The sequence below is a fragment of the Saprolegnia parasitica genome (genome assembly GCF_000151545.1).
Source record: "Saprolegnia parasitica CBS 223.65 unplaced genomic scaffold supercont2.68, whole genome shotgun sequence".
In the NCBI taxonomy this organism is placed as follows: Eukaryota; Oomycota; class Saprolegniomycetes; order Saprolegniales; family Saprolegniaceae; genus Saprolegnia; species Saprolegnia parasitica.
The window spans coordinates 6712-17032 of record NW_012156462.1 but is presented as its reverse complement, the minus strand read 5'-3'; the positions used below and the strand labels follow the sequence as shown (position 1 = coordinate 17032).

Here is a 10321-nt window from a genome sequence, read left to right as displayed (position 1 = left end):
CGTTGGCGTCGTTTCGGACGAATTCGGCGTCGGCGTCTCCGTCGATGGCGGCGCAGTTGGCGCCTGCGTGGCTGGGGCCGCTGTCTTGGGTGCGTTGGTCACGGGCGCGGCGGTGGCAGGGGCCTGTGTCGGTGCCGCCGTCGTTGACGGCGGTTGCGTGGGCGGGGCCGTCGTTGAAGGCGGTAGTGTCGTCGTGGGCGCCGGTGTCTTGGGCGCTTCTGTCGTTGTCGGCACGGGCGTTGTCGTCGTCGGCGGCGGCACGGTCGTCGTCGGCGGAGTCGTTGTCGGTGGCGGCGTCACGGTGGTCGGCGTTGCGATGGTCGTCACGGTGGGTGTGGTCTCGTTGCTTGCTGCGACGCCGCTGATGGCGAGGAGGAGGCAGACGACCAAGGCGGTGGCAGACCAACGTCGCATGCTGCTGGTCGGAGGCAAATGTGAAAATGACACGACAGCAAACATTGCAACCTTGCAAAATTTCAACTCCATTCCACCTGTTACACGTGGTAAAAGAGCGGTTATAACAAATTTTTGGAACCGCGTTGCGCGCCTTTCTCAGTCGATCGCGATGAAGCCGCACGTGGCCTGGCGACGTCCGATTATCCGGCAGGACCACTCGACCATCCAATGCGTGTGCAGGTATCAACCACGTCCCTGCACTCTACAGAAGAGAAGACCTATTTAGCTGAAGACCCGTGATGCTTTGATGTTTGGTGCGGCGGCGTCTCCCTGTCAGAGGTGACGACTTGAGATAGGAGCAGCTTGGCTTTGCGTAAGAGCTACATATAGGCGCATAGTACGGTAGAGGACGAGTTAGTGGACAAGACGATCGAGCTAGCTTCGACACGTCCGGCTGCTTCCCAGAGAGCAAAATGCTGGTTGTTGCCAATTCGATGGCACGTGTAACACCATCCAGAGATGTTATAACTGGACAAGCCTGTGACATGCCGAGCATTTGGGTAGCCCGTTGAAATATTGGAATGTAAATTCAACCAATCACATGCGAGTATCTATACCGTTGTAGCCAATCCACGGTGTCCAGGATTGGCGCCAAATTGCACCGCACCTACGTCGGGTGCCGCTTGCTCGCTACTTCCTCGAGCTAAACACTCTACTAGTAGTACTCAAGAAATAGTCTATTAACTATTAATACTACGACGATGACGACTCGAATTATTGTAAAAGGGAAGAGTTCCGCGAGCGAGACGGGGGCACCTGTCCAACGAGAGTATCTTCTAGTCACAATATCACTGCATTCCAACTCGAGAAAAGGAAAGGGCTTTGGCGACTTGGTGTGGCACGGCTCGCTACTTTGGAACGAGTTGAAATGCTCGTACCTAGTTCTCGCGGCGGGCGGTTGGGTGCAGCGTACTGTAGCCGACCGCAAGCGCCACCGTCGACCCTTCCTTTCTGTGTTTCTACAGCCATCGCTTTGTATATACACGGGGAGGTTGCAATGGTGCGTCTGATATCGCATTGAGCCCACGCACAAGTGTGCCTCTTCCACGCATCAGGTACTGGTACCTTACAGGTCAGCCCGTCATGAAGGATGTTGAACGTTTTTTGTCGATGAGCGTGGGCACGGATGTACCACCAAGTAGTCCAGGTGCGATTTCTCTTGCGCTTCCGCGGTCATATCAAGAACTACGTGGCGTGGCGGGAAGATGTTTAAAAAAGTAGAAGTCAGTGGCTCTTGAAGATCGCCATAGTCCTTCTATCCTTATCCGGATCCGGATGATACAACCGAACGACACTTGGCATTGATGGCGGCGGTGCTCGTTCGACCTCCTCGCTGCTATCACCGCCTACCAAGACGGTCTAACCGAAGCGATGGCCGGTGTTCAGACACTCGCCGATGCGATTCAGCTCACGCCAGCCAGCTTCGGTCGCGACCGGCACCTCGTGAACGTTCCGGCGCACATGGCGGCGCTGCAGCAGCGGTACGCAGACCCGACGTCCACGCTTTCAACGCACGCGCTCTTTGTGTCGCCGACCAAGGCCTATCTGGCCTTGGCGCTGCATCTCTCGACTGTCCAGGCGACCTGGCGATCGTCCAGCGATGGCTTCGCGACGCGGCCTGGTGACATCAGCGACGCTCGAGCTCGCGGTGTCTCAAGGCCCCATTGTATGCCTGCTGTCGTGACGCCGACGCTGATGGACCTCGTGGCCATGGCGGGCGACCTCCCGCTCTTGCATTGGCTGCACGACGCCGGTGCGATCTGCACAACCGACGCGATGGACGGTGCAGCCGTGAACGACGTCGTCGCCTTTCTACATGTAGCGAGAACCGAAGGCATCGCTGCACGATCGTGGCGGCGATGGCCATGCTGACATTGGTCGCTTTCGGCTCGAGCATCGATCGGAGGGGGTCCACCCAGATCTCAAACGTTTAGCGTGCGCTGAAAGGCTGTCGACTTGGTGGCGGCGACGACGACACTCAGCGAGGCTGGATGGCACAGTGATGATTGTGTGTCCAAGTGACGTCATCGGTGCGACTTTTTTTCCAAAAAGTGACGGTCATTGATTCACCAGCCGTGCTCGAAGATTCGTTGCCAGATGCAAGCACTACAGTCGAAGGACGCAGAGAGGGGCGTGCTGTTGGGGGCACTTGCCTGTACACCAACTAAAATGCATGGTGAACGCGTCCAGGCTGTCTGGATGCGGCTGCTACTTTGTACCGGTGGCGCTGGAAGTTCGCCTATCAAAAACTCCGGATCCGGATAATTTCTGGATTGGACGCGCGACCCATTGCTGGATTTGACACGGTAACATATTCAGCAGCGACAGTACGAGCACGCGTGCCGTCTCGTTGGCAAACGAAATTGACAGTCTACAACAACCCGTGTCATTGGCATGGCAGCGTCATGAGTGCTTCGGTCCCCGGACCTCGTCGGTGCTATCGTTGCGCACCAAGACGGTCTGCCAAAGGCGCTCGTCGAGGTCCAGAATCTCGTCGATACCATCCAACTCCGGCCAATCAGCAATACAGTGGGATACCTCGCCGACATACCAGCGCGATTTGCTTCCTTGCCGTACCTCCAACGACACCTGGACGCGATGGCCGAGCTGCCGGCGACGGTGCTTCGCGTGTCGCCTCACGCAATGGACCCAGAATTGGCGCTGCACCTCTGCGTCGTCGAAGGCAGCATCGCGATCATCGAGCTCTGGCTTCGACACGAGCCAGCGCTCGTCACATCGGGCACGCTCGAGCTCGCGGCGGCGTCGTCCCAAGGCCTTATTTTGCGACTGCTGCTGGAGCGCTTTCCCGAGCTTGCGACGCCAACGATGATGGACCTCGTGGCCATGTCGGGCGACCTCTCACTCTTGCGGTGGCTGCACGACGCCGGCGTCTCGTGTACGACAGCTGCGATGGACGGTGCAGCCATGAACGGGCACTTGGACGTCGTCGTCTTTCTCTACGAAGCGAGAACCGAAGGCTGCACGATCGTGGCAGCGACAGCAGCGGTCGTCCATGGTCATGCCGACATTGTTCGTTTTCTCCTCAGCCATTGCAAGGAAGGCATCGAGCCCACGCTCAGCTTCATGTCGCCGGACCGCAACCATAAAACACAGAGTGTTCCAGGCACAAAGTACATGTACATCGAGGCCATCGACTTGGCGGCTGCGACAGCGACCTTATGTAAAGTCGACCTATCGCCTGTTATCCGACGCCTCGGACTGCCGGCGCTGCAGCACTTTTACACCAAAGGCTACCTCAAGATGACACCGTTGACGCTCGAGCTGGCTGTCACGTTGCAAGACCATGCGATGCTCACGTACATTCTCGCTATATTGTGTGACGAACACGCGTCCTGTCGAGCAAACAATGCCGGCGAGTGGTGTCCGCTGGACGACGACGACGCCTACGACGACACATACGACGACGGTGACGCACTCGATGACGGTGACGGCTACGATGAGTATGGCGATTGCTACGAGGACCCAATTCGCTGGGACGACTGCACCACCACGGACTCGGCGGCGTCCCTGGGCAATCTTGCCGCGATCCAGCTGCTCCACGCCAGTCGGCTTCGGTGCGCCACGGAGCGTACGATGATGTACGCGGCCTGCAACGGTCATTTGCACGTGCTTCAATGGCTCCATGCACACCGAACGGACGGCTGTTCGGGCGACGCGGTGGTCCTGGCCGCGGTGCGTGGCCACACGGACGTCGTCTCTTGGCTCGTGGATGTCTACGGCCTGCCGCCGACCAACGCCGCACTCGCGTCCGCGGCGGCCACTGGCAACCTGCCGCTCGTACAGTACCTCATGCAAAAGCTGCCCAACGCTGCCGCCTCTGACCGCGTCGGCCACGGATGCTGTTGCTACGCGAGTGTGCCGTCGGTGCATGGCTGTAGCAGCAACTTTAAGGGCGAGTACTTTGACGGCCGTCCAACCGACTGGGCCATTCGGCATGGTCACCTCGAGGTGCTGCAGTGTCTCGTTGCACATGGCTGCATGGTGTCGTCGGTGGCCATGCACGACGCTGTCCGGTATGGTCGCGTTCACATCGTGGTTTACCTCCGCGACGTCTTTGGCCAGCGCTGCTCGACCTTTAACGCACTGTTGATGGCCGTGCGCCATCTCTCGATCGACGTGGCCCATGGTCTTTTTAGCCAAAAAAGATGGGCGACCACTGACGATCCCGGTGACCGCGCCATCGACGTGCGCATTCTCTCCGTGCATGCGGCCCGACGCGGCGATGTGGCGATGCTGGACCTTGTGACCAAGGTCTTGGCCCTCGACTCTCAACTCGATCTACCGCGACGGGTGCAAGAACTCATGCTGGTGCGTGCGGCCGCCCATGGTCACCTCGAGATGCTACGGTATCTGGTGCAGACCCACGGCTTTGCATGGACAAGTGCCGTTGAGAGCGCGGCGCAAGAAGGGCGCCGAAAGCGCGTGCTTGGGTTTTTGGCGACGCTAGGACCAGCGGTGCCGTCGGCGCACGCGATCGGGGACGTGACCCTCAAGTACGAGGTGTACGATGACTCCCGTCTGCGGGACGGGGTCGACGAGGAAACGTGGACGTAATAGACATCGAACGAAATTCATTCAATTCGCTAGTTCCTACAAATCGTGGTGCTGTTGAAATGCCTTCGCAACTTGCCGTTCTTGATATTACAATGTAGGACCAATCAACGCATGAAACAATTGAGCCATATGTATTGCAGCTCGTTGGGTCGATGGCTGTTCTTTCTAACCCCGCACTCATCACGTTTGCAACCCTTGAACTCGGCCGCGTCCAAGGTCTTATTCCTCGCCTGTTTTTTGAACGTAATCGCGAGCTAGCGACGCCAAAGATGATGGACCTCGTGGCCATATCGGGCGATTGGATGCTCTTGCGTTGGTTGCATGATGTCGGTGCGATCTCCACAACAGCTGCGATGGACGGTGCGGCGATGAACGGGCACTTGGACGTTCGGTTTTCGACTGGAGAGTGGGTCCCAAATGACTGCCGAGAAAGGCCGCTAGCGTGCGTCGTCCTTGGACCGTGAGGCCTCTTCGCCGTTATCCGTATGCGCATCAAACCTGACTTTATAGGTGGCAGCAGAGGAGCACGTGGCGCCACATTCTGTTCAAACGTTTTCCCGGAAATATGGACGTTTCCCGGAAATATGGTGGCCTCGAGCGTACCGGTAACACAATGAATGCGATATAGGGTCTCAAAAGGTTACCTCTATAAATGGATGTGTGCAGACCGAAGGTTTCATGTGGACAGGTGATATTCATTGGGTGATTTTCGGCCGACGACTACATGAGCATGGCTGCGAGCGTCGTCCTCGGATCGCGGCAACTCCTCGCCATCATTGTCGCGCACCAGAGCGGGTTACCCGAGGCGATCGCCGACATACCGCGCCTCACGAACGCCGTCACGCTCGCCGGCTATACCGAAATCAAGTACCTCGTCAACATCCCAACGCGGTTTGCCTCGCTGCCGTACCTTCAGCGGTACCGGAACCCGGCGACAATGCTTCTGAGCCACGCCCTCTTCATGGCGACCAACCGGCGCTCTCAGAAGGTGGACGCGGCGCTGCCCTTGCACCTCTTGGTTGTCGAAGGCAACGTAGCCGCCGTCGCGCTCTGGCTCCGACACAAGCCCGGGCTCGTGACATCCAGGACGCTCGAGCTCGCGGCGGCCGCGTCACAAGGCGCCGTTCTGCGCTTTCTCTATGAGCGCTACCCCGAGCTTGCGACGCCGACGATGATGGACCTCGTGGCCAAGGCGGGCGATGCGACGCTGCTGCGGTGGCTGCACGACGCCGGTGTCTCGTGTACGACAGCTGCGATGGACGGTGCAGCCATGAACGGGCACTTGGACGCTGTCGCTTTTTTACATGAAGCGAGAACCGAAGGCTGTACTAAGATTGCGGCGACCGCGGCGGTGCGAAATGGCCACGCGGCGATCGTCCGGTTTCTCCTCGACCATCGTACCGAAGGCATGGATCCATATCTGCGCTACTCGATCCCATATATCAAGTACCAAACGCACTCGGTCCGTGGTACGACGCACGTGGACGCGGTCGATGCGGCCATGGCGCGGTCCCTCCTCTCGTCCGAGGCCATCCAATACCTCACAAAAGAGAAACTGGGCTTTCACGAGCTGCAGTACTTTTACAGCCGCGGGTACTGCAAAATGGCCAAGACCTTGCTCGAGTGGGCTGTGACCCGCCACGACAACGCGATGCTAGCCTATGTCCTGAATGGCATTCGCGCCGAGCACGCGCCGCCCGACAGCGACGACGAGTGGCTGCCATCATTTGGCGACTGGAAGAATGGCAAAGCGATCGACCTTGCCGCGTTTTACGGTGACGTGGCAGCTCTGGAGCTCTTGCATGCGAGTCGGCTTCAGTGCGCATCCGCGCGCGCCATGGCCTTTGCGAGCTACAACGGCCATTTGCACGTGCTCCAGTGGCTCCACACCCATCGCCAGGATGGCTGCTCGGAGGATGCCTTGGCGCTGGCCGCGGCGCGCGGACATCTGCACGTTGTGCGCTGGCTACTGGAAGTCTTTCAAGTGCCCATGACCCAAGCCGCGCTCGCAACGGCAGCCTACGTCGGCGACTTGGCCATTGTCACGTACCTCTCAAAGCAGCCCCACGTCATCGAGACGAATCGCATCGGCGGGCTGTGTCGCTCGTTCCTTCCCGAGAACGGCGGTGCACTGGCCCGCGGCGGCGGCGACTATGTCAATGGCCTGGCCACCAAGTGGGCTGCGCGCAACGGCCATCTCGAAGTACTCCAAGTGCTGGTGTCGACTGGCCACCCTCTGTGGCCGGAAGCCATGAGCGAGGCCATCACGCAAGACCATTTGCCAATGCTACGGTACCTCGACCAAGTGGGCTCGCTTTCGTGCAGCAACCTCGCGCTCTGCGAGGCCATGAAGAAGAACCAAGTCGACGTCGTCACCTATACTCTCACGCATCACTGCTGGCGAGGTCGGCCAGACGAAGTCGTCGAGATGTACATGTGCGCGGAAGCGATCGGGCATCGTGCGTGGATGGATCTGGTTCGTGACGAGCTGCTGGAGCGCGAACCGCTCGCGATACCCAATCTCATCTCCCGCGCTGTGCATCGTGGTGACATTGCCGTGCTTCGTTGCTTGGTCGAATCGTTTGGTGGTGTCATCGACGAGCCTGTGCGTGCCGCGGCTGCTCAAGGATGGCACGAGGCCGTGCGCGCGTATGTGGCTTCCATCATCGTATCGTAGTCGCCAGCTTCCTCGTCTCTGGATTCTTCATGATAACCCCATTCGATTCATCTTGAAGAATATCAAGTGTGCCAACCGGTGTGGATGCACGTATAGCGTCCGAAATATGACGGGATCGCGAGAGACCCTAACCTCGCATCGCCAAAACCGTGTCGCACGCAGTCGTCCATACAGCGGCGACCAACATCGACCCAGCTCTATACAGTGTATTATACTCCAAAATGAATGATTCTAGTCGAAAAGGACAGTAACTTACACTTCCAGCATGGCGAGTACTGGTATTGTTTTGTGCTTGTGAGGCGCCGATCTAGAATCACCCAACCTTGGGGCGCGATGGGTGCTGGCAAGTGACTTCCACGTCCTTTTTAGCCCTTTATGCCTATACATGAATTGTACAACATGTACAATATCATTGTACACTCGTCGCTACATTCGGCTATCCCGTTTAGAAAAGTGCTGCTTTGAAGCGAGCGCATCCAAACGGCGTGCAAATAGCTTGCTGGGAAGTTCGTGTGACGCTGCAACTCGAAGTTCGAAGCGTGACTTTCAACCAATGAGAGACGAGCGCAGGGGTGGTAACGCATATTCGCGGCCTCCTTCGCTTGGTACTGTCGGCAGCGGACGACGGACGAGCAGCATGCACCCGACGACGCCGAGGAAGACCGGGTCGCGCAGCCATGTCGCCATGGGCCACACCGCTCCGGCGGCCTCGGCGCTGCGAAGGAACACGTCTATGTCGACGACGCCCTCCATCCAGCAGTCGCTGAGCCGCAGTCATGGCCATAGCTCGGGCATGCGCTCGTCGACATCGACGCCCAACATGCGCGACCTCATGACGCAGTCGGCGCCTGGGCGCAAGCAGACGAAGAACCGCATGGGCTCTTTCAATCCCTCGCTCTTGAGTCAGTCCGTGCCACGTGCCAAGCCGCTGTTGCTCCCCGCGCCCGAGCCGACGCTACCGCCGCCGACGACCGAGTCGCTCGCGCTCATCCTCAAACCGACGTCCGCCGACTTTCGCCCGCGCTGCGCCGTGTGCGAAGCCGCGCTCGTCGTGCAGCCCATCAGCGACGTCGTGCCGTCCAGCTCGGACGACTCGCTCGCCTCGCTCTTGCATCTGCAGACGATTCCAGACCCCATGGTCTACGAGACAACCGATGACGACGAAGCAGCGGCCAACGACGACAAGGACGACGAGGCGCCGACTGTCGACCACAGCTACGTCTACGTCCGCGACGAAGTGTGGGAAAACCAAGCCTTGACCGACGGTTTATGGGCTCGCGCCGGTGGCACGACGCCGCCGTACGTGGCTGGCGACTCGAACCTGCCGCTGGAAGCGCTGCCCGACAAGACGTCGTCGACCAGCGCGTGGCTCGACGAGTGGTCGCCCGACGTGCTCCTTGCTGGCTGCGACGACGAAGGCTGGCTCTACGCGGGCAGCTTTGCCCAGCTCGACGATAATGCGTCGTCGTCGTCGTCGTCCTTGGCATCGACGCAGCGCGCACGGCGCCGGCGGCTCGTGCGTCATCGCAAGATCCGTCACACACAAGAAGGCTGGTGGAACGAAGTCATGGACCGCAGGTGCGCATCTTTTCCGAAATGGGGTGGTCAAGTTGCGTGTCTGTAGCCTGCACTTTTCGTCGCTCAAGACGCCCATGTGCCATCCATGCGCCGAAGCGCTGCAGACGACCTTGCGCACGTAGAAGACGCAACTTGACGCCATGAGATCTCAACGCAGTGCTCTGTGTAGAGAACTGGGCCGGCTCGCGGCCGACGAGGCGTCGTACGACACGTACCTCGAGTCGCTCGCGCACGCAGTCGACGACGACGACACACTGGGCCGTGCACGCCATATCAAGGCCCGTCCCGGGCGGAAAGGTCTGGCGAAAATGAGCCACCTCACGTGGCAGGACGCCAATATGGACGATTTTGATGAGGACGACGTGGACCTCGAGCTCTTGACCTTGGACGAACTCGAGCTCAAAGCGCGCGCACTGGACGACTTGCTGCGGTACATGGACGACGAAAGCGCACTCGTGCTGCGGAACCGTGAGCTCATTTGGTCGTGTGCGACGGAGCTCGCGAGCTTGCAACGCGACTCGTTTGAGCAAGGCGCGACCGTGCAGCTGTTACATACGAGCACGAAAGAAGAGCGGTCGTCCGTGTCGACGTTCGCGGTCCATGCGTCGGATGTCCTCCGGTGCCTCCAGCGCTACAACGTCTTCAACGACACCTTTCACATTTGGCACGAAGGCTCATTTGGCACGATCAACGGTCTCCGGCTCGGGCGCCTCCCGAGCAAGCCCGTCGAGTGGGCCGAGATCAACGCGGCGCTCGGCCAAGCCACGCTGCTGTTGGCGACCGTCGCGAGCCGCGCGAACCTCAACTTTGCACGCCACACGCCCGTCGCGCGAGGTAGCTACTCCAAGATGCTCACGGCGCAGTCCAAAGACAAGCGGAAAGAGTACCCGCTGTACTCGGACGGGAGCTTTTTTCAGCGGCAAAAGTTCAACCAAGCGCTCGTCTTCTTCCTCGAGTGCGTCGACGAAGCCGGTGTCCGCGCCATGCGCGAAGAGCCCTCACTGCGCTTTCCGTACAAGATTTACAAGGGCAAGA

At 59.3% G+C, this 10321-nt stretch overlaps 5 protein-coding genes across 5 annotated transcripts in view; 4 read left to right on the top strand and 1 right to left on the bottom strand.

Moving 5' to 3' along the window:
* Positions 1-414, bottom strand: part of SPRG_20978 (hypothetical protein) — a gene marked incomplete at both ends in the record, with an annotated part of 985 nt that extends 571 nt beyond the window's left edge. Inside the window, 2 exons of the mRNA XM_012350677.1 lie at positions 20-350; positions 404-414. Of these exons, the coding sequence (XP_012206067.1) occupies positions 20-350; positions 404-414 (342 nt within the window). The remainder of the gene's footprint in view (positions 1-19; positions 351-403) is intronic.
* A 1413-nt stretch (positions 415-1827) lies between these two features.
* On the top strand, positions 1828-2328 carry SPRG_11148 (hypothetical protein; the record flags this gene model as incomplete). Its single annotated transcript, XM_012350625.1, has 1 exon — positions 1828-2328. The coding sequence occupies one exon, from the start codon at positions 1828-1830 to the stop codon at positions 2326-2328; it is 501 nt and encodes a 166-aa protein (XP_012206015.1).
* A 593-nt stretch (positions 2329-2921) lies between these two features.
* On the top strand, positions 2922-5031 carry SPRG_11147 (hypothetical protein; the record flags this gene model as incomplete). The annotated part of the gene is made up of 1 exon (XM_012350624.1): positions 2922-5031. The coding sequence occupies exon 1, from the start codon at positions 3055-3057 to the stop codon at positions 5029-5031; it is 1977 nt and encodes a 658-aa protein (XP_012206014.1). The 5' UTR covers positions 2922-3054.
* A 730-nt stretch (positions 5032-5761) lies between these two features.
* On the top strand, positions 5762-7286 carry SPRG_11146 (hypothetical protein; the record flags this gene model as incomplete). Its single annotated transcript, XM_012350623.1, has 2 exons — positions 5762-7186; positions 7236-7286. The coding sequence occupies 2 exons, from the start codon at positions 5762-5764 to the stop codon at positions 7284-7286; spliced, it is 1476 nt and encodes a 491-aa protein (XP_012206013.1).
* Positions 7287-8393: 1107 nt separating this feature from the next.
* Positions 8394-10321, top strand: part of SPRG_20977 (hypothetical protein) — a gene marked incomplete at both ends in the record, with an annotated part of 3262 nt that continues 1334 nt past the window's right edge. The window contains 3 exons of the mRNA XM_012350676.1: positions 8394-9286; positions 9333-9404; positions 9456-10298. Coding sequence (XP_012206066.1) covers positions 8394-9286; positions 9333-9404; positions 9456-10298 — 1808 coding nt within the window. The remainder of the gene's footprint in view (positions 9287-9332; positions 9405-9455; positions 10299-10321) is intronic.